Raw genomic sequence first — 25579 nt, 5'->3', positions numbered from 1 at the left:
TTGCACATAGACCTGGTAAATCACACTTCTTTATACAAGGAACCAAAAACCATTGCTCAAGGACATATGTGTTAATAGCTGCCGGATTTGTCAAAAAAGAAGGCTCTTTTCTTTAAACGTACAAATGATAGAGCTTGCTGAAGGACAACAGAAAGAAAGATAGAGAGAGAAAAAGATAGAAAGATAGAGAGAAAGAGAGTCTGCATTGTGAATGAGAGTCCACAATGCAGTTAAGTTTGTTGGTCCAATGGTAAGAAATAAAGATAGTAAAAAGCTGTAAAGACTACATCGTGTAATGAGTATAAGATGACAAAAGGAAAAGGTCATCCACAAACCTCATAAAATCAAATGACATTTGGATTAAAAGTTGTGCTAACAATCATCAGGATGATCAAAACCTCCATAAGCTCTTAGTCCAGGTTTGAACGAGACTTGGCGTACATAAATTTCACCTAAACGCTTGTAGAAGAAGGGCAAAGATTTGTGTTCTAGCGCTTGCATATTGACTAATGAAGCTTATTATACATCTTACTTATGCCACTCATTATACATTTGGCAGCACTTTAAAGAATATAGAAAAAAATAGTCGCCTGCTAGTTTTTATATAACATATGTGCTGCGGTAACAAGAACAAAATACTACAGTCCACACTGATCATGCAAGTCAAAAGAAGTGTACGTTAATGGGGGATGTGTGGGATTTCTGTGAAAAGTTTCTTTTCTTAAATGTGGAGGTGCGGGACTAGTGCACCTTGTGTCAATGCTGTAACTAGTCAATATGGAAGTCAGTTTTACTTAAACTCAAAGTGAAAATACTGCTTAGTGCAAGATTAGTATCCAGTAAGCCCTGTGTAATTGTATAATGCATGATTCTGTAAATTTGCACCGATCAGCTGTAACATGAAAGCCAGTCACAGGTGAAGTGAATAACAATAATTACCTTGTTACAGTGGCACCTGTCAAACTGTCAAGTGTGGGATATATACTGTAGTACGGTAGTAGGCTGCAAGTGAACAGTCGATTCCTGAAGTTGATGGAAGCAGGAAAGCTTGGCAAGTGTAAGAATCTAAGTGACTCTGACGAGTGCCGAATCGTGATGATTAGATGACTGGGTCATCTCCAACACTACGTCTTGTGGGTGGTTACGGGTATGGATTAATTATTGCTTACCAAAAATAGTCCAAGGAAGGACACCAGACATCCGTAAACCAGTGACAGGGTCATGTGTGCTACAGTAACTCTAATGTGGAATCGGACTTGCCCTCACACGCATGCGCATCAGTTAGTACATTTACATGCACAGTTAAGTCAAGTTATGATTAAAGCTCCTCGATGTCTTTTAATTGGACTACTGCTCTTGTCCCATTATGCACACACAGCAGGGGAATTAATTATGGACCGAAGATGGTTCAACGCTGCTATGATAGGTGGCAACATGTCTCCTTTCAGCGTGATTAGTAATGGACCTTTCCTGGTTGACCTATTACATCATACACCAAACACGTTTACAATTGTAAACACACAGAAGACAATTTAACTAGCGGCGAGTAGCATGTTGCGCAGTAAAAACAGGGACAGCTTTATAGCTCTGTACACTTTGTACGTGCTGTATGTTTTACCTTTTGTACAAACGAGATTCATGCTATCCCTCGTGGTTACGGTGGTATCTGAAGTCAGATGACACCGCTGTATTGTTAGCAGTGTTTCCCGCTATTACACATTTTGTTTGACTTCCAGGGCAATTTTTTTTTTTTTCACGTTTTTGTCAGACCTTAAGTTTTAGTCAGAATATAAGAAACTAACTAAACTTTGTAAACATGTTAGAGGGCTAGCCAGCCAGGTTCTTGCTGTAAGAGGAATGTATCATTGTTATGTACGGTCCAGTGTCTAGTCCTGTGTAACCACAGGTCAGTCAGACTGTCCATGGACACATCAAAAATGGACTACAGGACAGTGAAAGAAGATGTCCTGATCTAATGAATTAATGTTTTCTTGTTCATAATGTGGACAGCTGCGGACACTTGTGTTTCTTTCCTGAGGAAGAGATGGCACTAGCATGCACTGTGGGAAGAAAGCAAGAAAACAGATACATTTAAATGCTCTGGACGAAGCAGGGAATCCTTGGATGTTGGATGTTTTAGTCTTTGATGTAAGCGTTAACTGAAGCTCTTCACTTGAATCTGCATGCTTCATGATTGGCTGATTGGATAATTGTATGAATGAGTATTTGCACAGGTGTTCCTATTAAAGTGGTTGCTTATTGGTTTTACTGTAATATAAATTGTCAAATTCCAGTTCTTCTATACAGCTAGTTTCATCATTATGTACTGTATATACTGATATGTGAAATTTAAATTGTATTGTAATGTTTTTATCTTATAAATAAATTATAGTATTGATTAGTTTGGATCATAACTAACTATTATGTCTGGTATAACATCAAATTAAACATCAGACATCAGGTACTTCCCCATGTAGTTGTATAATTACAGAGTGTAGCTGATTAGTTGCTATGCAGGAGTGTCAACTCACCTCTATGCTGTTCATCAATGACAAGGGACCGCCACAGAGCTGGTACTGACAGAGATATTATTAGGGTGGTAGACTATTCTCTGCACAACAGAGAACGTGGTTTTGTGTGTGTGTGTGTGTGTGTGTGTGCAAAGCAAACATACAGTACTAACAACATGTACACTTAGACGTCAGATTATAGAGAATATTGCCAATTTTTCTTTGTGCTCTATTTGTATTAACAATTTAACAATCATCTACACGTTCGTTATCATCATTGCTGTTAACAATGTTTTTAGATCCACAATATCACTGTTGTACCTAATACAGTAACCCCATTACCATACACACTAATATGGTACTGCTGTATAGTGAATGATCCACCATCATCCTTTTGTTTGGCCTAAGAATCAATAGTGAAATATTAAAAACCGAGTTTAAAAAACATTTTTGTAACGCCATAAATAATATTTCATTTAAGGCAAAGAAATACAGTATATACTGTACAGTCAGTATGAGTTATAATTCATAAGTGAAATTTGCCCATGTGTCATTCTTTTCTTAGTATTTTAATAAGTATTTTTTATAACAAAGTACTTTTGTTGTTACTGTTTTTAAAATTAGATTGTTTCCTTCAACAAGTAAATTTGATTTTAAGCCAAACTGCGACTGGTTGTTTAGAAGACGCCATATAAGGCATTCCTTCCTCCGTGTGCATTTCTTTCTCTCACACTGTATTTCATTATATTACATCTAAAGAGATTCTAAAATAAAGCTTATTAAATCTTCGCCTGCATTACACACACTAAATACAGTACCACTGTTCCTGTGTTATGAGAGATGCACGAATATGTCTGAGGCTGTGAGTGTTCGCCAGCCATCCCTGTGCTGCTGTTGGTTTGGATGTCGTAGATTTAGACATGGTTGTATGCTTGAGCAGGCTGCAGAACTGCGCTGAGTGTGAGCACGTCAGACGCTGAGCATCCTCTCCTTTCTCTAAACAGCCAGACTGACAGGCCAGGAGATGTCTAATAAAGCATGAATCCTCCTGGAGCAGCAGTTCACACTTATATAATCCCTCAATCGCTGTACTGAGGATTTCTCTCTCCCTGTCTCTCATTCTGTCTCGCATACACACCCCCATAACAGACTGCCAACATTAAGTTGCCCTGTTTTGTGTTTTGCACGTTTAGTTCAGCCGTGTGAATCTCTTTTTGTTGTTGTTTGTTTGTTTGTTTCCCCAACCAAAATTGAAAAGGATCCAGAGCTGGTGCGGAACATCTGCCGCTGGGTACGACAAGCTGTCACCATCCCTTTCTTTGCCAAGCTGACCCCTAATGTCACCAACATTGTGGATATTGCCAAGGCTGCACATGAAGGTAGCCTGTTTTTTCCATACCCATTTTGTCACTTTTAACCAGATCACTGATCAATGAATTTAACATGTTACATTAGCAGATTTCACAACTTTAAAAGGTCAAGTGTTATTTTAGCCAGGCATGTGACGTTGTTGAGATTTGCAGCATGTTGATCGTAGGCTTGAGCACAATAAGCAGTAATGATCAAATGTGAGTTGAGTAATGCTGTGATCTGGCAGTGAAGGGGTCCGTACAAGCACAGTGTTATGCAGTTTTGTTTTTTAAAAGATTAGATTTCACCTCTTTCTACTCCTCCTTCTTTATGGCTAATTTCTTAACCTCGTGGGTGTAGGTGGTGCAGATGGCGTCACTGCTACCAACACGGTCTCAGGCCTGATGGGACTGAAGGCAGACGGCTGTCCCTGGCCTGGCATCGGCCGAGACAAGCGCACCACATATGGCGGCGTGTCTGGTAAGTGTCACCCAGCTCACTGGGTCCATTCTCTTTTCCTTAGGGACAGCACCACCAGATCGCAGGTGTGTGCAACGGTGTATTGATCTATTATTTTCCACTTTGTGCTTGCAGGAGTGTCATGAGTTGTTTTGTGGAAACATTTGTGTGTTGTTCTGGTCCAAATTGTAATTGCATTTGTGTCACTGCTGTGTAAGAAGGTGGCTTGCTTTGGGATAAATGCAAAATGTAAGTGTGTGTGTTGCTTTGCAGGACTGCTGGTCAGTCAGTGCCTCTAATACAAATGAGAGGTGGAGTCTAGGGAGGCTGAAAGTTCGGCTAATGTTGCCTCTCTGTTTTATTTCCTTATCAATGAAAGAACACAAACTCTGTTTAAAAAAAGGGTAATTTCTTGCCAGTATGATTTGACGTGGAATTTTAATGCATTTTTATAGAGAGCATGTTCTCCTGCAATGCAGCGACACATCTGGTAGAGCAACTGTTTTTCTATTTTAAATACTAACACGCCACTCTCAAAACACATTTGACTTTAGGTGCGTTTTGTTTTAAGGGAAGCATTTTACTATTTACCCCTGTAATTAGGAACCAGACATCACTTAGGTCTTCTGAGAGATTAACTTTTCTCCCAAATTTAGCTGTAACTGCTTAAGCTACCAGCAGTATTCATCCAGCAGTGTCTGCTTGACAATTTCTATATACATTCAGGACGAGGACAATACTGCAAGTGTATCTAATTTCCCAGGTATTGTAGTTCTTGAAAATATTCCCTGATACTATCATCTTCTCAAGTGTTGCCATTTGAATATTGTCTCATGTAAGTGTTCAGCAAGAGCTTTTGAAGGGGGGAAAGAGGTACATTTTCAACCAGAGCGTCGTGCTTCAATGGCATGCTGTAAAACAAAAGGTGCTGTAGTTGCTATGGGGTGTTAACATTGTGTCTGCAGCGTCATCACAGTTCATGAAGACGTTAGATTGATGTATTTTCAAAGAGTGTGGTTTCCCCGCCCTCCTGCACTGCAGGGAATGCAGCTTATGTGTGTAATGTGTAGTTTATGGGCTGCTTCCTTTTTTGATATCTGTTAGATTGTATTAAAGATGCTATTGCAGAAAAGACTGTGTTATTTCTTAGATAACCTGTTCACTATAAGTTGTTTTTTTTTCCCCCTTTTGTTCAAATCATGCGTGCTATAGTGTTAGGAGTCTGATTGTCTGTTTTCACCTCCTCTGTGCTGGAGCCATTGCGCTTTATCAGAGGGCAGCGTCAGCTCCCGTCCAGTCGGTGGTGTGTTCCAGCCATGTGCTCAATAATTCATGGACGCGCTGCTGCTCCCCCTCCTTCTGCTCGAGATTGTGGCTGGACGGCTGCTCTGCTGCATAGTTAATGCTATTTATGAATCAGAACTTCTTTTTATATTGTGTGTGTATGTGTGTATATACTTGTGGACAGACTGACAACTGTTGGCATGGTGGATGAATAACATCCATTTGCAGGCCTCTATCCGTGCCTGCCGGTCCAGACCGGCTGGAAGTGGAGAAAGGGGGCAAAGACAGATATGGCCCAGCACTTGGCCCAGCACAAAAAAAGGAGGCTTTAAAATTAATGGCCAGACTATTGCGGCAGTATTTTATGTAAGCAAAACTACTTTGTGTCATCTTTTCCCTATTTAAAATTTGCCTGCTGTGCTCTGATATCCCAAAGGACTTGAGCCTAGCAGGATTTCTGCTCCACCCCTGTCTTGCATCCATCCTCCCACAGCCTGCAAACCTGTGCCCCTTTTTCAGACATCATTCACTGTAGCCATTATATACATGGTTTGATTTAATGACAAAACTATCATTTAGAATTTATCACTTAATTGTTAAGGTTTTTAATAATATTCCGCAACCCTGTGCATGTTTGAGGCTTAAGTTTTGTTTGTTTTAAATCTTTGAGATTTTTGTCCACAAATAAGTGACCTAGCTTACTTTTATCATATTCATAGCAATGATACAGAAAATAGAATGAGCAGGGTAATAGGGCAGAAAGAGGTTTTTTTTCCCTAACCCTGGTTGTTGAGTAAAGAGCTAGTACTTGCACATCATTTCAGAAATGATGAAGAATTTCTTATCTTCACCAAAGTTCACTGCACTGTAGTTATTTAATTCCTATGTGTAACAGGTCAGTGGAAAACACATACAGCCTCCTGTTAGAGAAAATATTCTCCTCCTGTCTGTTGGCTACTAAAAGACAGCCTCAAGCCCCATCCACCTCAGTGTGCACGCGTGTGTATTTTTTCGTAGCTGATACATTTTGTATGTGTCTAAGATCAAAGCTGGGCAAGGTCTCTTCTGCCAGGCTTCTTCAGCATGCTCTAGCTCACACACTCAAATCTTAAGTTTGCTGCATCTCCACGCTACAGTGTCAAGAACTGTGCTGTCAGGCCTCTTATTTGAAACAGAATCCAGAAATATACATAAAGTTGTTGTCTCTGAAAATATTTGGTGCAGACTATAAAGAAAGATGCAATCTAGCTTTAATTCACACAAAACTGTCGAAAGGGGCTCTGGCTTTTTGATGTAAAATAGTTCAATGTACTATATAAAACCACAATGTAACTTCCCCGGTTTTTGCGCTCTATATATGGAAACAATGTTTCAAAGACCACGATCCACAAGGAATTCTGAGAAGAAATGACTTCTATATTTTAAGCACATTTCTAAATAAAGATGATAATGCCTGCGATTGTTCTCTGTAAGAATTTTACTAATATTATTATTCCTGAGTCAATTTCTGTGGAAAAACAAGATTCTCCAGTTACAGTAAAGTAAATATTGCATCTGATATATACAAGGATGTGCCAAAACATTCAGTTCTTTGAATATCCACTGGGGGCTTGCTCCAAAAGTGTGTCATCCGCCCCCCAGGTGTTAAAATGTTAAAATTTAACAAAAATAAACAAAACTAGATTTTCTATTTATGACAATTCTCGTGAGGTGAATTTTTAGGTAACTTATCAATTTAAATTGTATTAAGCTATAGATTTACGCATATTTAGGGGTGTGGCTAATTTGAGTCATAGATGCAAATAAATAATGTAAAAATAAAACAGTTGGCTGTCTGCTATGCAACCCTATTAGCTCCAGGGGTGCTGTTTCCTGGCTGACCCTGCACTCTGACCCCAGCTTCCTGACTAGGATATGTGAGAGAAAAAAAAAAAACACTTTGCTGTAGGTTACGTGTGACTAATAATTAAATTCTTACCTTAATAACCTAAGTGGTTACATGTATATTTTTAACTCTTGGTAAACTTTTGTCCATTATCACCATTTGTTGCTCCGTTTACACATGCCACTTAAGGCTTAAGGAAGCCATACATCAATATTGTCCAGATACTTCTTTGGGCTCTTTCTCATCTGGCTTCCTGGAAACCTGTTTTGTGTTCTGACGACTCAACATTTCAAATGTTTTTTTGTGACAACAGCTGTTATGTTTTCTGGGTCAAAGAAGAAAAGGACCATGCAGGTTGTTATCAGCATCAGATCAAAATGACAGCATCAGTCATGATATTGGGGTGTATCAGTGCCTGTGACATGGATAAATTGTACATCAGTGAGGGCACCATTAATGCAAAAAAAAATTTTTATTTTGGGAGAAACATATGCTGCCATCCAAACACTATATTTTTCAGAGACATCCCTGTATTTTCGTGCAGGACGATGCCAAGCCACTTCCTCTCAGATAACATGTGCATGGCTTCTAAAGATGTGCAGGGTGCAGGTGCAAAATATGACAATGAATCCCTGTACAACTGAGCAGCTAAAGACCTGCATAATGGAAGATTATTATTACCTACCATGCTAGGTAAACTTGACCAACTGATGTCTTCAGTGCCCAAATTAGAGATCTTACACACTGGCAAACAGTCACCTGTCCCAAGTTTTCTGAAAGATGATGCAGATGCAAGATTTAAAATTGTGCATATTTGAAACAAAATATTAAATTTGGATTATAAATCATCTAATAATGTGTTATTGTAGGGATGGCAATATAGTACAAGGCATAGAGTCTTTACAGATAAGTCCTCTTTGGTTTTATTGTCAATTTCTGTCCTTTCCCAGCATTTTTGGAATTGGGTTTAATAACAGATGCTGTCAAGCTCTGACCATGCTCTAAAACTTACCAATGTTATTCATTTCTCTGTGACAGTTGGGCATCTCTGGTGTGAGGCCAGTACAACATGTATCTCGATACACTGTCATTAGTCCAATACATCATACATATGCAGCGACTACCAGTGTGGTGCGATATAATTCACAGCCCAATCAATGCAGTTCAATATGATGTGATTGGATAATGCAAAGAAAGTTTACCACACAATTCAATAAGTTAGGTTATTTAATAATCAAATAAAATCACTACCATTCACGAATGCACTCTGTTTATAGCACAGTGCACTTTTAATGACTCACAACATTAAGCTTGCTCAAGATTAACAAGCGCAATTAAGCGCAATATGAATAGCCATGTGCTTAACACTTTTTAAGCAGTAGGTAGGCTAACTCACCACTGAGCAGCACAAAGCAATTTCTATATTGTGACCAATTAAAAAAGTAAATTAACCTTTCACAAAGAGGTCGTTTTTACCTGCTTACGAATGGGGGAAAAATATTAGCAGTCACATGCTGCTGTAAAAGTAAGAAGGCTGTGGCATCAGTTATCATCTCTTAGTCAATGGTGCATGGAAAAAAATGTTTTGCTCACCACGCTTGGGATAGTAGCTGGTGATGAATCTGAACCCAAGGCAGGGGATGCTAGGGTACTCACAGATGGCTCCACGTTCACATCGTGATGCCGCTTCGTGTGAATTATAAGGTTAGTTCTTTCTATGTACTTTATAGCAGCATGACACATTTTGCAAATTGCATCTGACCTGTCAATCTTCCAGCCGGGTAAGTATATTCACTCAGCCATCACCTTGTTTGTTGTGCACAACCTGTTGCAAAATAGTTTAATTTAGGAGAGATAAAAATATCAATATATCAAATTATCACATTTCTAAAAAAAAAAAAGCATGCATACATCTAATAATGAAATAGATTGGACTTTATAGATGCAGCATGTACTGTAGTAACAGATGAATCTCTATTTCTTTCTAAAAATTGCTTCCGTTTCACAGCTGTTCTATCAATCCATTCACATTGTGCCCACATGTGTTTGTGTGTCAATTGGAATCAGTTAATCGCTCCATCCCTATTGTGGATAAATAACAACACTGAATAATAAAGACATTAAAATGTGCCACTTTGCCTAGGTCTTTTGTTTATTTCCAGGTTCAAATTTGGTGATGAATGGGCCTGTTATGACACTTCACAAGAGGTTCCAGAGCCAAAATGAAAATCATTTGAATGTCATTGTTAACAGAACAATAACAGAACAATCCTTCCGAAGAGATAAAGTGAGATTGAACTGGTCATGTGAAAAAAAAAGGATTTTGGTACACAGAAAAGCAGAAAAACTGTAAATATAAAACTATAAGTGGAAATAGTGCACTGCAGGAAAAGAATACGTCTTTTACAAGCAGACTCCCACAGTGATGTATATTTCTGTTCTCATGCACAGTTTTAGTACTTTGCCGTCTGTTATGCAGAATAAATTATAGGAAAATGTTCTGTTTCAAAGTCTATAATTTATCTAGAATGCATTGTTTCTTTTAGGGAACTAGTATAGAATTTAGGCCTATGGCAATATTGTGTTGCGAACAGCGACACAAAGCTGTGAGAGAGTTTGTTATTGCTCTGAGCCATATTATCTTTATCCAAAGATTAATCAATGATTGAGCTGTGGCTAGTGTTTGCATCAGTATGTGCACTCATATGTGTGTGTGTGTGTGTGTGTGTGTGTGTGCACACCAGCCTTCATTAGAGTGCAGTGCCATGAATTGAGTGATGTCAGAGCCCATTTGAGAGCTACAGGATGTTGGCATGGATGCCACTGCATAACTGAAAGCCCATCATCTTAGACAGAAGGAGAATATGCGAGAGAGAGAGAGAAATGGGTGTCAAAAAATTAAGAAATGCTTTGAAAAGTCTACATTTTTGCCTCATTCTCATTTTTTTTTTTTTTACTTTTATATCCAATGATCACAATAATCATCTATTGATCTTTTTCTTCCTCCTTGTCTCTATTATGGCGAGCCCAGAGCAGCATAGTGGGACTCCAGGGTGGCTGGTGGCCTTTTTTTCCCCCTTTAATGTGATAATGTGATAATATGTGCACATCAGCCAGTGTTTGTTGTCCTGCTGTTTGAGAATCGACTCTGTATTAACAATGAGAAGGGGAAGCAAAAGAAAGACTCGCTGCTTGTGTATAATTCCGGTTCAGCTTCATCTAAATGCTCATGCAGCTTTCTGCCTCTTTTACCAAAGCTTGTCGCTAACTATATTCAGCATTTATCCACTTTTGCCTTCATAGAGAAAAGAAGAGCTGAGATGCTGGTCTGGCAGGCAGGATACAGGTCTAGAAATCATCTTGCTCTTTGTTGACAGCAGACTCATGTCAAAAAATAAAAAGGAAGCAGATTTGTCTTTCATGTTTACATTTTCATTTACCTAGGACAGCGTCTTCCCTCTTGCTGTGAGAATGCTCTGAAGGCTGGTGGAAGAGTTGTAAGATGTTTATCTGGCGTCTGTGATGCAAGAGGCTGTGGCTGTTTAAATTAGACTGGCATGTTTGAGTAATCAGCACAGCAGCCTGCGTGTTAGACAGACCATGGTACAGTAGGCCTTTTATTTTAATTAAATGATTAATTAAAGCTGCATCGTTGAGGACAGACATCTAAGCACTGTCAAGATTTCAATTTTGTGTTAAATATATTCTAAAGGCCAGACCCTTAAATCTCATGGGCCAGTAGCAGGCAGCGAGCTGTGAACATAAGCACAGGCTAACTTCTAATGATAAGAACACAGAATGAGATGAGGTTCTTGAAGCACAGCCACTGGATTAGGCTATCAATCACTACACTCTCTAGAGACATGGCAGATGAGACAAAACACTGAAAGATAAATCAGGAAAAAATGAATATTATTGTTGCTCTCTCTTTCTCTCTCTCTCTCTCTCTCTCACATACACACACTCATGGTTGTTATAATTTAAAGATGCTAAAATCCACAGAAATGTGTTTAACCCATAGACAATTCAACTCAACCCATAATCTCATCCTGATCATTGATTTAAAGTATTGTGCAAATACTTCTGAGCAATTATGGCTACAAATGTTTAAGTAAATCAGACTCTGTCCCGGTCAACACTCCTTTTATCCCAAAGGTGTTCAGTGGGGTCGAGGTCAGAGCTCACTTTGTGCACAAGAGCGTGGTCATGCTGGAACAGGTTTCAGTAAATGGACACTGTAAACCTACAGACATCCTAACATATCCTATACGATCAGTTGCTTCCAACTTTTTGGAAAGGTTTAAGGAAGGCTCACATTTGGGGGTGTTCAAGGTTTCTATTTACTTTTGGATATATGTTGTATATACCACTTTCTAATTGTGTCTGAACTTATACAACAGTTTTGATTTGTCTGATTTTCTGGTTTTCAAGCATCAAATCTTCAAAGAAGGCAAAATAAAATAAAAACATATATATATTTTTTAATGAATGTCATTAGTGACAAGTATTGAGGGCTAAAGCCAGGGGGAGGGTCAGGGGTTGTTAAAAAAAAAAAAAAAACACACCCTACCGTATTTTATATTTCATGCTTATTCTACTATAACATGTCTTTTACAATGCAGTGCACACCGATGTAAGCACATGAGCCATAATTTATTGATGCAATACAGCCTTGCAGCGTCTTCATGTGCTGCCACATTTTTTTTTTCCTGTACAGCAGGCAGGCAGGGGGAAATTGAAGGCCCTTTGTGAGTGTGCACTGAAAGGCTCGGAAATCAACTTGGCCATTTTCTATGAGAGGATGTTAGGGCTCAAAACATAGTTTTCTTCCTTTCTGCCAACACCTGGCAATATTTTGCTTAGATTTTGTCATCCGTAGTGCCAATATAAAATGTTCCTCTCAATGTTTGATCACTTTCCTTGTATTCGGATCCATAGAGCATTTGCTCTGTAGCTATGCACATCTTCATCTTCCCAGTTGCTCAGAAGTGTGACCTACAGTATGTTTCTACATTACATGCAAATGGGTGTGTGTGGACTGTGAAGGGTTCTCTAGTCTAGCTGATCTACTGTGGGTTCACAGCAGGGATGTGCACAGAAATTTTGAGGGGCTGTCGCTCTAACCTGCTTTTTGAGATGTCACACATCAGCATGAATTGTGGGGGAAAAAAAGGTCATTCAAGTAACCACAAATTAAGATTAAATCTGTATTTAATTTTAAATTGCTTTTAATTTAAACTTTTAGTTTAAAAACTACACACTGTTAGTTTGACACATTATTGCAGATACACTGTATATTGACTGAACAAAAATCCCAGTCTCGTTTGATTACAGCACACAATGTAGTGGCCAGTTCATGTGAAAATGATCCCTCATGCTCGCAGAACCACTGTGTCACTATTTAAGTCCTGGAATAAAGGGGCCAGGAGGAGCTCAGTGGTTAAGGCATTGGACTACAGTTCGAAAGATCCCATGTTCAAACCCCACAACCACCAAGTTGCCACTGTTGGGCCCTTGAGCAAGGCCCTTAATCCTCAACTGCTCAGATGTGTAATGCGATAAAAATGTAAGTCGCTCTGGATAAGAGCGTCTGCCAAATGCCTAAATGTAAATAAAAACTTCATCGATGTGGTACTCTAGTCACTTCAGTACCTTCAGGCACTATGCATGATAAGTACATTGCTTCATGCACTTGTCTTCTTGCCCTGGCATACGTTTAGGGTCACTCTGAACTTATCATTAAAGTTGCACAAAGTTTACAGTTCATTACTATCCTTTTAAGTTTTTATAATGTTTTAAAGAATTTTTAACCCAGTTCCAGTGATTGAAAATCTCCTTAGTTGTTTTCTTTGCTTGATGCAGATGAATAATTTGACCCTTATGAAATTGCATAGCCTTTTTTGGCTAGGTAGTCTAGTTTCAGATAAACTGGTTTAAGCAGGAGTATGATTTGACATCTTGAGCTTAATACTGACGTGAATCAGTGTGACTGTAAAACTGTGAAATTTGTCCTGTTTTGTACAAGACGTTTGGTTAGATGCACATTGTAATCCGAGTGAATATAGTCTAGGTTTTGGTTATGCTTCATCTGTAATTTGGTTAATTTAATTTAATGGATCAGGCAGCATATTAATGAAGATTTTAAAAAATCTAATTCACTCACTTATTGTCTATACCACTTTATCCTGTATTCAGGGTCACGGAGGGCCTGGAGCCTATCCCAGGAGACTTAGGGTACGATGCGGGGTACACCCTGAACAGGGTGCCAATCCATCACAGGGCACACATACATACACTCATTCACACACCACGGGTACTAACTAATTGAGAACCCCAATTAGCCTAATCTGCATGTCTTTGGACTGTGGGAGGAAACCCACCAAGCACGGGGAGAACATGCAAACTCCATGAACACAAAGACGGGAATTGAGCCTGGCCAGGAATCCAACCCGGACCCTGGTGATGCAAGGCGACATTGCTAACCACTACACCACAAATATGCCGCCTCAAATTAACACTTTTATTTAAAATAAAATTTAGTGTTCAGAATTATGTAATTTCTGGCTTTGGTGCGTTCAAAAAATGAAGTGGAGAAATGGAATGAGCACATGTTCTGTTGTGCAAACTGTATAGTCTGTATATAACTGTATAATTATTTTGTTAAATTATTTAGATTTAATAAAAGAATTATATTTCTATGTTGATTAATCTAAACCTAATATGTTTATATAGTATTATACAGTATTATTTATATTTAACGATTAGACATTTTACTTTGTTTATTTTTAATGTTGTGTAAAGGCCCTTATGATTTGATGTCACTTTGTCAGTGATGAAAAAGTTGGATTGATGGTTGTTGACTTTTGTTGCATTGGTATTTTATATTATGAAAGTCACACTTCCCATTCACTTTTCTTTAAAAGAAGAGGTCCCAGAGTTGTGCAAAAATAATAACAGAACCATCACCAGGAGCAAACAGTGCAAATACTGTTTATTTATAATGAGTATATTTTAAATCTCTCTTATTTAAAAGAGTCACTGTTTGCATGATTGGCTATGGATAGTGCTGGATTGCCACTGTTTACAATTTTGTACAAGATATGTTTACAATTTAAATTTATAATAAATATTCATGTCTTTTTTGACTGTGCTGAAAATGTACCAAACCATGACTTCAATGTATGTACCAAACTGTGACTTTGGCATGCTGTTACAGCCCTACTGATGACATTTCACAGATTTGTTTTTAATATATTGAACTGCAAAAATCATTCATGCTTTACTGTATGTACATTGGCCACACAATATAATAATGCTAGGGTATTTTTCTCCTCTTCTCCTTTTCTTCTTTACCCCAGATTTGTAAAATGTATAAGTTAAAATATCATGCTCCTTTTGTATCATTGACTTACTGCTATTCACCACAGAGTAACAGGAGGCATGTCTACGTTTTATCTAGGTAGATTTCCCACTTTGTCCTTCTTGGATGTGCTTTCCTCGTTTCTCATGTTCATCCAATTTTTCCAAATTTCAAACTCACCATGTCCTACTTGATTTCTATGTACATCTCACGGTGCTCAGAATTATTTATCAAAAGCAGAGGCTACATGCATGTCTTACCTCAGTGCCTCATGCTGATTTAACCAACAATAGACAAAACAAGAGAAATGAAACACAGCGTGGTGTCAGTGCTTGCTGGTTTCCAATGACCATGATTTGGCCTTGGGAGACAGCCATAATGTTACCACTGACCTTAAATCAGCCAGCACCACCTTAATGAAAGTCCTAAGATCACCATCTAGACATAGATGTTCATAAATGGTCATGAAACAAGACACAGCCTAACTACTTGCTGTCAGAGTAAAATTTTTGACAAATGTCAAAGATCAGATAACAGTTACAGTTCAGGAGTTGCTCTCCTGAAATTCGGATCAATTACTGTGACTGTTGATATGGGATCCACATACAAGCACAACCCAAATACTGACCTGCGATTATATAACAGTTATAGCCCAACTGCTGACTAGACATTGGAAAACAGTCATGACACAACTACTGTAACAGACCTGCTGCTTTGTTTGTTGAAAAGAATGGATATAAACTGTAATTTAAGCTTTTATTATTATTATTATTATTATTATTATTATTGTCCAATCATATGCCCTTGTTCTTACTGTTCCTGACATGGACCCCAGATCCACTGTCAACCTGACCAGGATAAAACGGTTATTGAGAATAAAGTATTATTATTATTATTATTATTATTATTATTATTATTATTATTACTGCTTGTCCATCAAACACGGTCTCAGGGTTTTTCCCACTTTTGAAATGATTATTCAAACAGAACGAGTGTTTAAGATGTACTATGGAAGGAGTTGGAGTCATTGAGCATTGCTCATCCGTTTCTAATGCAATTAGAAGCCTCAGTAGTTTCCCTGCAGTGCTCCGGGGGTGTGTGTGTGTGTGTGGTGGGGGGGGGTCTGTGTAGTAAATGTGACCCACACTCACACTTGAATCCCTAGGCTTAGGTTTGAGTGTCAGCTACTAGAACTGTTAAGTGTCCCCTGACTAAGTTGACTGTACATTCATGTTAGTAGATTACATGGCTCTAAGTGTCAATGATTTCATGTTTCGTTGGACGAGTGTGCTGTATGGTATTGGAGGAGATAAACTCAACAATCATTGAAGGTGAGAGGATACAGTACCTCAGCTCGACATGCAGGCAGGTGTCTGTCATAGCAGTCAATAACACTTCTGTTACTCATTGTCAAATATCGTTCAGTTTTTCTACCTATTTTTTTCTGTTTTGTAGAAATAATGCAGAATAAGGAGTGTGACTGATCTTTTCATTACAAAGTGTGCTGGTCTTGGGGTATTTTTTTTTAAGTTTACGTGACTGACTCGAAATCACTGACGTCAAAACTACTGAACCAGTATTTCTTGGAGGCTTGTTTGTTGATACTTTCTTCCCGTGATAAATATGTTATTTATACCACTGAGGATCATATTATGCTCTCTGTGTGATTAGTAAGGGTCATTTAACATGAAGGAGAAAGGTGGTCTTTTCATGTGTGTCTGTGCCTCAACACTAGACTTTAGTGACACTGGAGCTAAATGAGGGGAGACAATGTCTCCCACTGATCAATGAGGGAAAGGCCTGCCAGCTAACTGTGGTTAAATCTAATGTGATAAACGACTCCATCTGTCACCGGTTTTAATTCATTCAGGACACTGAGACCCAAGTAAATAAATAAAGGTTGTAACATTAGAAAGTATAGCATCCCCCAGAGCTCTTGCACCGAAATGAAATATCTTCATGTGTAAGAGGAAAAAAAAGAGTGACAGACATGATCATGATTTATGTTAATGAGAAAGATTGTTCTTGCTCTTAGATGAGGTATGCTGCTTCATGACCATTTCATCTATATTAAATGCTTAGTCAGATAATTCAGTTTTGTGAATGAAATATGAATTTGTCTGTTTTCTGTTTGCTTTTATTTGCATTCATTCAGGAAATGCCATTCGTCCCATTGCCCTTCGTGCGGTCTCGGCCATAGCCCGGGCGCTACCTGGTTTTCCCATCTTGGCCACCGGGGGCATTGACTCAGCCGAGTCTGGCCTACAGTTCCTCCACGCCGGTGCATCAGTACTGCAGGTAATGTTGCTCTCAATGTTTACGGTATTTAGCTTAGTAAATTTGTTCAAATTCATTAAAAGAAAAAAAAACACAAGATTCCAAATATAATTTACATGTTAATTTAGGACTACATTACCGTCTCATTATCATCCAGCTAAGAATATTCTTGAAATTATTTTTTTATGCAAAGTTCCGATTGGAAAATGGGGAGTCAAATGAATATCTCTAAACATTAAATGTCGAAGGAAGATTGGAAAGTGTTTTCAAACTCTCTGTATCCTCAGAGGGTTGTGTCTAGGGAGTAATCAGTTAGAGAATCTGCATGCAAATTGAATCAATGTGAATAAATGCATGCACTATTTTAAAAATATGATTTAATGTTTCGGTAATGCCTCTCTGTCACCAACCTGTTAAGTCTCAACACTTGGGATCTGAGAGGCTTTTTTGCAATTCATCCAGAGACTCGTCTCATGAATTAATATGAAAATTTAATTAAAGAATAAAAAATGGGCTCTTGATCGAATCATAATGCCTTCAATTACAAATTCACTGCCTTGAAAAGCTTTAATTTGTATTTCATCTTGCAAAATATAGCTTTCTTTCTTTTTGGGCTGATTTTTGTTTGTCAGCGATTAAAGCAAATCTATTCTTGTTTAAGTTTTTAACTGAGGATTAATAATGTGAATTCTGGCTTGGATTAGGACGTAACTTGGAAGTCTGCAGTTTGTTTAAAAGATGTGGCACTTATTCAGTGATGTCTCAAAGGCTCACGGCTTTGTGAAATTGCTACTGCAAAATAACCAACACAGACAGCACTAGCCTTTTATCATAGCCAAAGACTAAAGCATTGCTTTTGATGGTAAAATAGCACACTCGCGTGATTCTCTGCACTGTTTTATCCTTGAGAAAACTTTCACAAAAAGATATCAATTTGCCCCACATGCCGTTAGAATACTATATAACTGACATTGGTAAACAAGACATTTATTGAAAAATAACAGTACAAGAATGCAGTCTAATTGTATTGGGTATAATCAGGAAGTCTTGTAATCTGAATTGAAGGAACATTGGCAACTTAAATGGGAAAATCAACTGTTTTTTTTTTTTTTTGGACTGTAGGTAACCACGGGTCACTGTCTGTTTCACTGTTAGAGACACTCTTGGTATTGTCTGTAAGTAGCAATTCATGCTACACTACATCAAACATATTCTTCTTAGAACAAACTATATAATGAAGTCCCATTCACATCCTGTATTGATTTCTTTTGATTTTTTCAAAGATCAGAGTGTTTTTTTCCCCCACTCTTATTACTGAAGTCCAGCTCTCTGGTCATAGATTTGAGGCAGCTGCTCACCAAGTCTCATTTTGATCATCATTCTCTTCTACTGCACACAGGATCTGTTCGCTGCGTATATCTAGGCCTGCATAATGGAAAGCACATCTTATCCTTCTTTTAATTAATGCTCTTCAGCTGATTCTTTAACCGTTGCTATCAGCCTGTCGAGGGTTTTTTGAGGATTTTTGAGCTGTTTCTACATTGTTTTTATTAAACATTCATTTTTTACCAAATATCAATAAGCTATTATAAATTATATTCGTCTTTAATACTAACTCCTCATTTTAATAACCCTGTCCTAATGGAATTGAAGGCAGCAGTGGGCGCAAAATATCAGTGTTGTCGCTGGCATGTCTTTTGGGGCAGTAGAGCAGTATTTCACTAATGACTGAATCGGTTTAATCTTAATGATCCACGCTGCAATATCTCTCCATTTCAGTGCATGTAAACAGCTGTGAGCTGCAATAAAGGAGCCATCATCAGATAGCAAAAATGACTTATAGCTGAGAAAACATTTGTAATTCAGTTTGAAATGGCTAAGTGTCTCTGTAGTGAAGAAAAGATCAGAGAGGACAAAGCAAGCTTTTAACAAGCAGCATGTTCCACGGTTAAGATATTGATTGAAGAAGCACTACAAGCAATGTTTCTGTAGAGGAAAACAAAGGGAAAAGGTCTCGCAGCAATTCACAAAATCTCGTAAATGTGGGTAGGTGGGCTTAGGAGATTTTAGTGACAAAAGGAAGTAAAGGACCATCACTAACTTTAAAAACGTAGTCACCAGACCGCCAGCATCTTTTACAGTATCTGCAAAGCAATATAAAATAACAGTGGCTAATATCCTCTGGCATATTGGGCATATTGCTCTAATCAAAAGGACAAGAGCTTCATGCATAGTCATTTTAACATTTGGATGCCAAACTGAATTAATCTCTGTCTCTTTTGGGAAGACGGTGTTCTGCTAAATGCCAGAATTTTATCACTGGAAATAAAAGAGCTGACAAAGAGACAGCATGTGGAGGGATCTAAAAGCATCTGAGATCTCAGAAGGAGTTGAAATCAATGCCCAGCCACAGTTTTCAGAGTGGATAAAAAGGACCTGCTGCCTCAATTGCTTGGAAACCTCTTAGAAATTCTCACTTTGATTTATTTCAGGAGTCAGCTGCATTAGGATTAAATGCTCCATAGCAGGGCATCACATCTTTGATGTTTCCAACCAAATGAGGAGCGCTAATGGACATATTTCTGCACTCGGTTCAACAAGGCTCAGGGTTTACAATTCTAGCCCCGAGAAGATCACAAACTGTTCTGTTTGTCATAATTAATGAATGTTTCCACAAATTTTTGCATTTTTTATGCATAGTTTTTAAAACAAGGTTGCAGTGCTTTTAACAGGTTGCTGATTAATCTTTTTTTTTTAATACTATTTGTTCAGCCTAAATATTCAAACTTTCTTTTATTATAATTTATTAATTTAATCGAGTCCGAGCTCATTTACTCTACACTCAAAATAATGATTTTGGCCTTGTATATATTTTACAAATTGATGTTATGTTATGATGCAATATTATTATAGTTGATTATGTTATAATTAATTGCACCTAATTTGATTTATAAATTTTTTACATATACATAACATTATTTGGTTTTTTTTTTTTTTTCAACTTAAGTATTTAACTTGAGTGAAACCTCGGCTCTTAATTTAAATCTGTTGGTACAAAAATCTTTTTTTTTTTTTGAGTAATCAGTCAAAAGGTGTATTTAGAGTATCTGAAAACCCTTTTCGCCATTTGTACCTGTGAAGTGTGTAACCAGGTTTTCTGCTGTAATTATAGACATGGCTAAATTATATATTTAACATCATATTTGTTTACATTAAGCCAAGGTACTATGTTATCAGATTCAATTGTTCATAGGTTGTTTAATGATTTCTCATTGTTGTTATGTGTTGTATTGTGTTGAGAAACCGACGCTGGTGCAGCAGACCAAAGTAACAAGTTTTATGCAAATCAGAATCCTAAAGGAAAATAAATAAATAAACGAAAAAATAAATAAATAAATAACTCTGGTATCCTCAAGCCATACATGGGCAGCTGGAATAAATGGCTCCATTATCTCAGCATGTGCCATTCTTACTGAGATTTAATTTTTAAATACACTATTCACACAGTACTGCCATGCTTACATCCCAAAGAAGCTTTGAGGATTGGGGAAATCTCAGATAATAAAGAAATAGGAGGGAGGAGTCAGAGTGGCGTATAAGTCAGGAGTTCGTTCTGAACGTTTTCCATGCAGCTGAGAGTTAATCCTGTGAAAGGTAGCGCTTAGCCATCATGAGATGATGTCAGATCGCTGATGGTTCTGGGAGATAAGCGCGTGTTATCTGTTGCTTTACCACTTCCTGTGGCCGCCGTGTGAAGTGGCACAGACATGGACACAAAGGCCCAGGTCCTGCTCCTGCATGCAAATTATTCTCGCTAAGCCTAGAGTATAAGAGCCAATCGAATGGGGTTCAAAACGAGCAATAGTATACTTGATTAGTTTCTTAAGCTGAGTTTTATCAGGTTCACCTTTTCACACAAGTTTAGAGAAGTGTTTAATGGGTTTCTATAAGAGTAATCTGTAAGATCTCAGGATGTTTCCTGCTTCTGCCTGCAATTTTCCTTTTTTTTATCCAATAGTCAAAACTACATTTTGTCTCTCATTGTGTCTGTATATTCTTTGTGCGACTACATCTGTTTTTGTGCATCTGTGTTGGTAGTATCATTTCCCATCTTGATGGGAAACAAATGTCAACTCAGAAATACCTCACCAGTTTTTTCTTTAATAAAAGGGCCTCTTTTTGGGGGGGGGCTTTAGGCATAACATTAAATAGTTGCATTTTGTGTGTGTGTGTGTGTGTGTGTGTGTGTGTTCACGCATTTTGTGTAGGTCTGCAGTGCTGTACAGAATCAGGATTTCACAGTGATAGAGGACTACTGCACAGGACTGAAAGCTCTGCTCTATCTGAAGAGCATTGACGAGTTGTGTGACTGGGATGGTCAGTCTCCCCCCACTGCCCGCCACCAGAAAGGCAAACCTGTGCCCACTCTGCAAGAGCTGCTGGGGAAGGTAAGTGACTAATGGCCATTTAAAACCCTCTGGTCCCGGCTATTATCCCCACTCTAGCCTTTACACCTGTTTTACCGTTCTCTCTGCATTATTCTCTTTTATTATAGGCCTTTGACTGGCCATTAGTAGTAACACCAGTAATTCCAGAGCAGACAGTCTAGGTGCTCATTAATGCAGCGTTGGCATTATAGCTGTGGACTTGCATCTATCCATTTATGTTACTTTGTTATTACAGGGCAGAAATTCGCATAATTGCAATGCTGTCCAAAGCACAAAGTGGCCACTTCCATGGTAAAGATATTTTATTTAGCAGCGGAGAAGTTAGGGAATTGATGGAGAGCAGAGGTCAGTTTTTATGGTGCTGTATTACAGTACATCTGTGAAAAAAAGAAAGAAGCCTTTCAGGGAAAATTACCATAATCTTAAACTAATGAAGCGCAGGTCACAGCTTGTCAGCTAATAAAAGCAATAATAGCAGTGAAGAACCACAAATGTCAAGAGCTATTGGGAAGGGGCACAGTTTGCTATGAGATCTAATCTAAAATCTGAAATACAAAAAAAAAAAAAAGAGTTTTCTTTGAGTTGTAGGAAAAATAATTGGTTTACTTTTAAGGATGCAAGTGCCCCCTCTCTTTTTTTCCTTTTAACTCAACATTTACATAACAATAGCATCACAATAAGCAAGTATCTGAAAATGAGATTGGACAAAAGCACCTTTCCCGCACATCCACTGGATTGTACTTTGCATGTTCATTCTATCTTAAGTAATCTGCCTTATTATTTGCCGACCAAGAAATACTAGGCAACATGTAAATGAGCAAAACTTCACTAAACTCTTTTGAAAGCAGAGCATTAGAGGCCTTTATCAGATCACAGCATTCCTGCTAATATACCAGCGCAGGGACAGCTTTGAAGCCTGCGTGCTTTTAAATGCACCAGTAGCGCCTTCACAGCGTCTGACGGCAGGACATCTCACCAAAGCGACGTGCAATAGTTTAAATGCTAATGCCAGACGAGTGGCAGAGAATGAGGAAATAAATGAGCAGGAAGCAGGCAATATCGGAGGAGTGATAATTCGAAGTCATTTTCATGCCAAACGGGACATTTTTGCCAGAGTCATTGGCACGCCGACAACAATAGCGATGTGGCACTGTGTGAGCAGAGGGAGTGGCGTCTCAGACTTATGCAGCTTGTAGAAACAGTAGCACAGACACTGCTTTAGGCAGCAGATGACTGGATCCACTCATATTCTCGAGAGTGCAGTGATCCACAGGAGGAAAAAGCTGCTCAGACCCACACAGGGTCACTGCGAGGACCGTGCCTTAGGCAGGGTTTTTTTTGTGTGTGTGTGTGTGTGTGTGCAGGCTGTGCGAGTAACGTCCTTGAGTTTCCTATAGCACCACAATATACTTCTGCTTTTATAAACTCTAGTGCAGCAGAACTGCCACCAGGGGTCACGTCATTGGCCTTTCAGATGCCATTTTTCATTATTCCAGTTGCTTCTTTTTGTGAAGGAAGAAAGAGACATACCACTTGAGGTTGTCTTTGAGTTCAGATTATATAGAGCAGATGTTTCGAAATAGGCTGAGGGGCTTGAGATATTGCCTGTCAGCTCCTGTCCTCTATCAGCCCCTGCTGAAGCCCTGACTGTGGTTGTGATTGACAGCTCACCTGTGTGAAAGTTTGCAGGGACTGGGAGAGGAAAGTATCTGCAAAGACATACTTCATCTACAGCACCAGACAGGAAAGACAAAAAATTGACTGTGTCAAACAAAAGCTAGAAGTTGAGAGGGAGGGAAGGACATTTCCACTTTAAGTGCACATGGTGGAGGAGAGAAGCTAGCGAATAAGTGAGCCGGCGAGAGAATATGAGGCAGGCTAGCAGGAAAAGGCAGTCTGATAGCTCTATAACTCAAGCTATGAAACGAGAGAGCAAGAGGCTGAGTGCATGTCACTGTCATGGCAATTCACAGGAATGGCAGTTGATAAAGGGGAGCCTAAAGCAGAGCTCAGCTAAAGACATATTTTCTCTCTCTTTGTTTAATGTAGGCAGTCAGAGTGCTGTCTCTAGCGGGCAGACTCTGTGGCGAACATTGCTAGCTCAAGGGATGAGCAGAATATCTTTGATGTCTAAGTGAGCTATTCCATTTGGGGTTTTCACACACAGTGGGCCAGCAGTAATGCGGCATGTCCAATAAAAAGCAGCAGTTTTGAGCTCATTGTACTGCATGTGTAGCAAAGTGGTTCCTGCTACCACTGCAGTATGAACTGTAGGCTACATCCTCGTTCCTACATGAGACATGGCGCTGTTGCTCGAGTGCTGCTATCTCCTAAACGCCGGGAGGCCGGGATTGTCAGTTCTCGCTGGTCTTAAAAGAGCACCACGGCTCACCAGTGTATGGGAACATGGAGGAACTGACATTGCCCCAAAGTCATCCCTGCAACCAAGCCCACTCCAGCACTGTTGTCCAAGCGCTACAAAAACAGGATGGAAGAATGGGCGTGCTGAGTGGCAGCCAGCAGGTGGGGGCACGGAGGCTCTTTAATAGCAGTTTGGCTGACTATGTGGTGCCATGCTGCCTGGCAGGCATGTGGTGGTAATGAAGCCTTCAGTCAGCCTGCTTTCCCCGCCTCAGTCAGCAGCCACAGCTTGGCCCTCATGCTTTGTTAGGAATGGAGTAGCTGGAGCAGATGGAGTGTGCGTGTGTGCTGCGTTTGCGTGTGCATGCGTGCATGTGCGTGTGTGTGGAAAGTTATGTATAATGTGGGAGCATGTGTAAAAGAAGGAAACTAGTTACTATGATTAGACACATTATACTTAGCCTTAAACTGGGCTAGCTTAGTCGTTAAGGTGTTGAAATGCTGATCGGAAGGATCAGACCCAAACCCCTGCACCACTAGGTTACCATTGCTGGGCCCTTTGAGCAAGGCCCTTAACCTTAAAACTGTTGGGATCTTAACCTAATGATGATGATGGTGATGATAATGATGTAAAAAAAAAAAAGCCCAAGAACGTCATCTAAAATGTTGATCCAAAATTTTCGAGTGTGGAACATGTTTGAAATCTAGTGATTGTGAATGCCATAGCATATGAGTTATATTATTTCTACTGTATACTCATTTAGGTATACAGTGAGCCCTCATGCTATGTAAAAACTGAAATTGCACCCATTGTAGCTACATTCAGATGTTAGCATTAACCACAAGTTTAAACATTGTTTGGAAATGACACATTATATGAACACATTGGGAAGAATTGGAGCAATGTCCTAAATATATGTGTTTCTGACCTAGGGCTTAAATATGTTGTTCTTGTGTGTTATCATTTTGCACAAGTAGCAGTAAGTTGGGTGCCGCTGTCTGGCACTATGCTGTAACCACGCTATTTAATAGTAACATACACTAGTGACACGATGCTGACATTGGTGGGAGGCAAATAAGCAGAAAAGACGAGACGCATCTGGAGGGCAATATTGCATAAATATAAATAAGGACAAAAAAAATAAAACGTTTTTGAAGTCGTGGGGATGGAGATACATACTGTATATATACACTATACACAGGAGCTCAGAGACAAGAATATCTCTCTGAAAGAGAACTTTATATGGAACGTTAATTATTACAATAAAATCATGAACTACATTTACTTAAGTAACTATAGCAATAAAGTTCATGTTCTTTTTATAAATGAGAGTACAGATATGGGGAAACTGTACCCATAGTTTATAGGAACAACAAGAGCAAACATGCAACCACAAAGGCATGAGCTGCACACAGGTGATTTTAATAAACTAGGCTGCCTAAAAATTCATTTTAAGCACATGTATGTTATTCTAAATATGGAGAACTTTCCTTGTGTAAATACTACCGTAGCCTACCATAGACCTGTTACTGAGCACAGGGTATTTATTATTGGGGTATTGGGGCCAGGGGTAGCTCAGTGGTTAAGGCATTAGACTACGGTTCGGAAGATCCCAGGTTCAAACCCCACAACCACCAAGTTGCC

The 25579-nt window shown here is 38.9% G+C and overlaps 1 protein-coding gene across 1 annotated transcript in view; it reads left to right on the top strand.

Moving 5' to 3' along the window:
* dpyda.1 (dihydropyrimidine dehydrogenase a, tandem duplicate 1) overlaps positions 1-25579 on the top strand; it is a 138347-nt gene that overhangs the window by 104942 nt on the left and 7826 nt on the right. The window contains exons 17-20 of the mRNA XM_053494589.1: positions 3769-3889; positions 4221-4340; positions 17004-17146; positions 21394-21573. Coding sequence (XP_053350564.1) covers positions 3769-3889; positions 4221-4340; positions 17004-17146; positions 21394-21573 — 564 coding nt within the window. The remainder of the gene's footprint in view (positions 1-3768; positions 3890-4220; positions 4341-17003; positions 17147-21393; positions 21574-25579) is intronic.

This window comes from Clarias gariepinus, chromosome 4 (genome assembly GCF_024256425.1).
Source record: "Clarias gariepinus isolate MV-2021 ecotype Netherlands chromosome 4, CGAR_prim_01v2, whole genome shotgun sequence".
Classification (NCBI taxonomy): Eukaryota; Metazoa; Chordata; class Actinopteri; order Siluriformes; family Clariidae; genus Clarias; species Clarias gariepinus.
The sequence above is the reverse complement of the archived record's forward strand: the minus strand, read 5'-3'. Positions and strand labels throughout refer to the sequence as shown.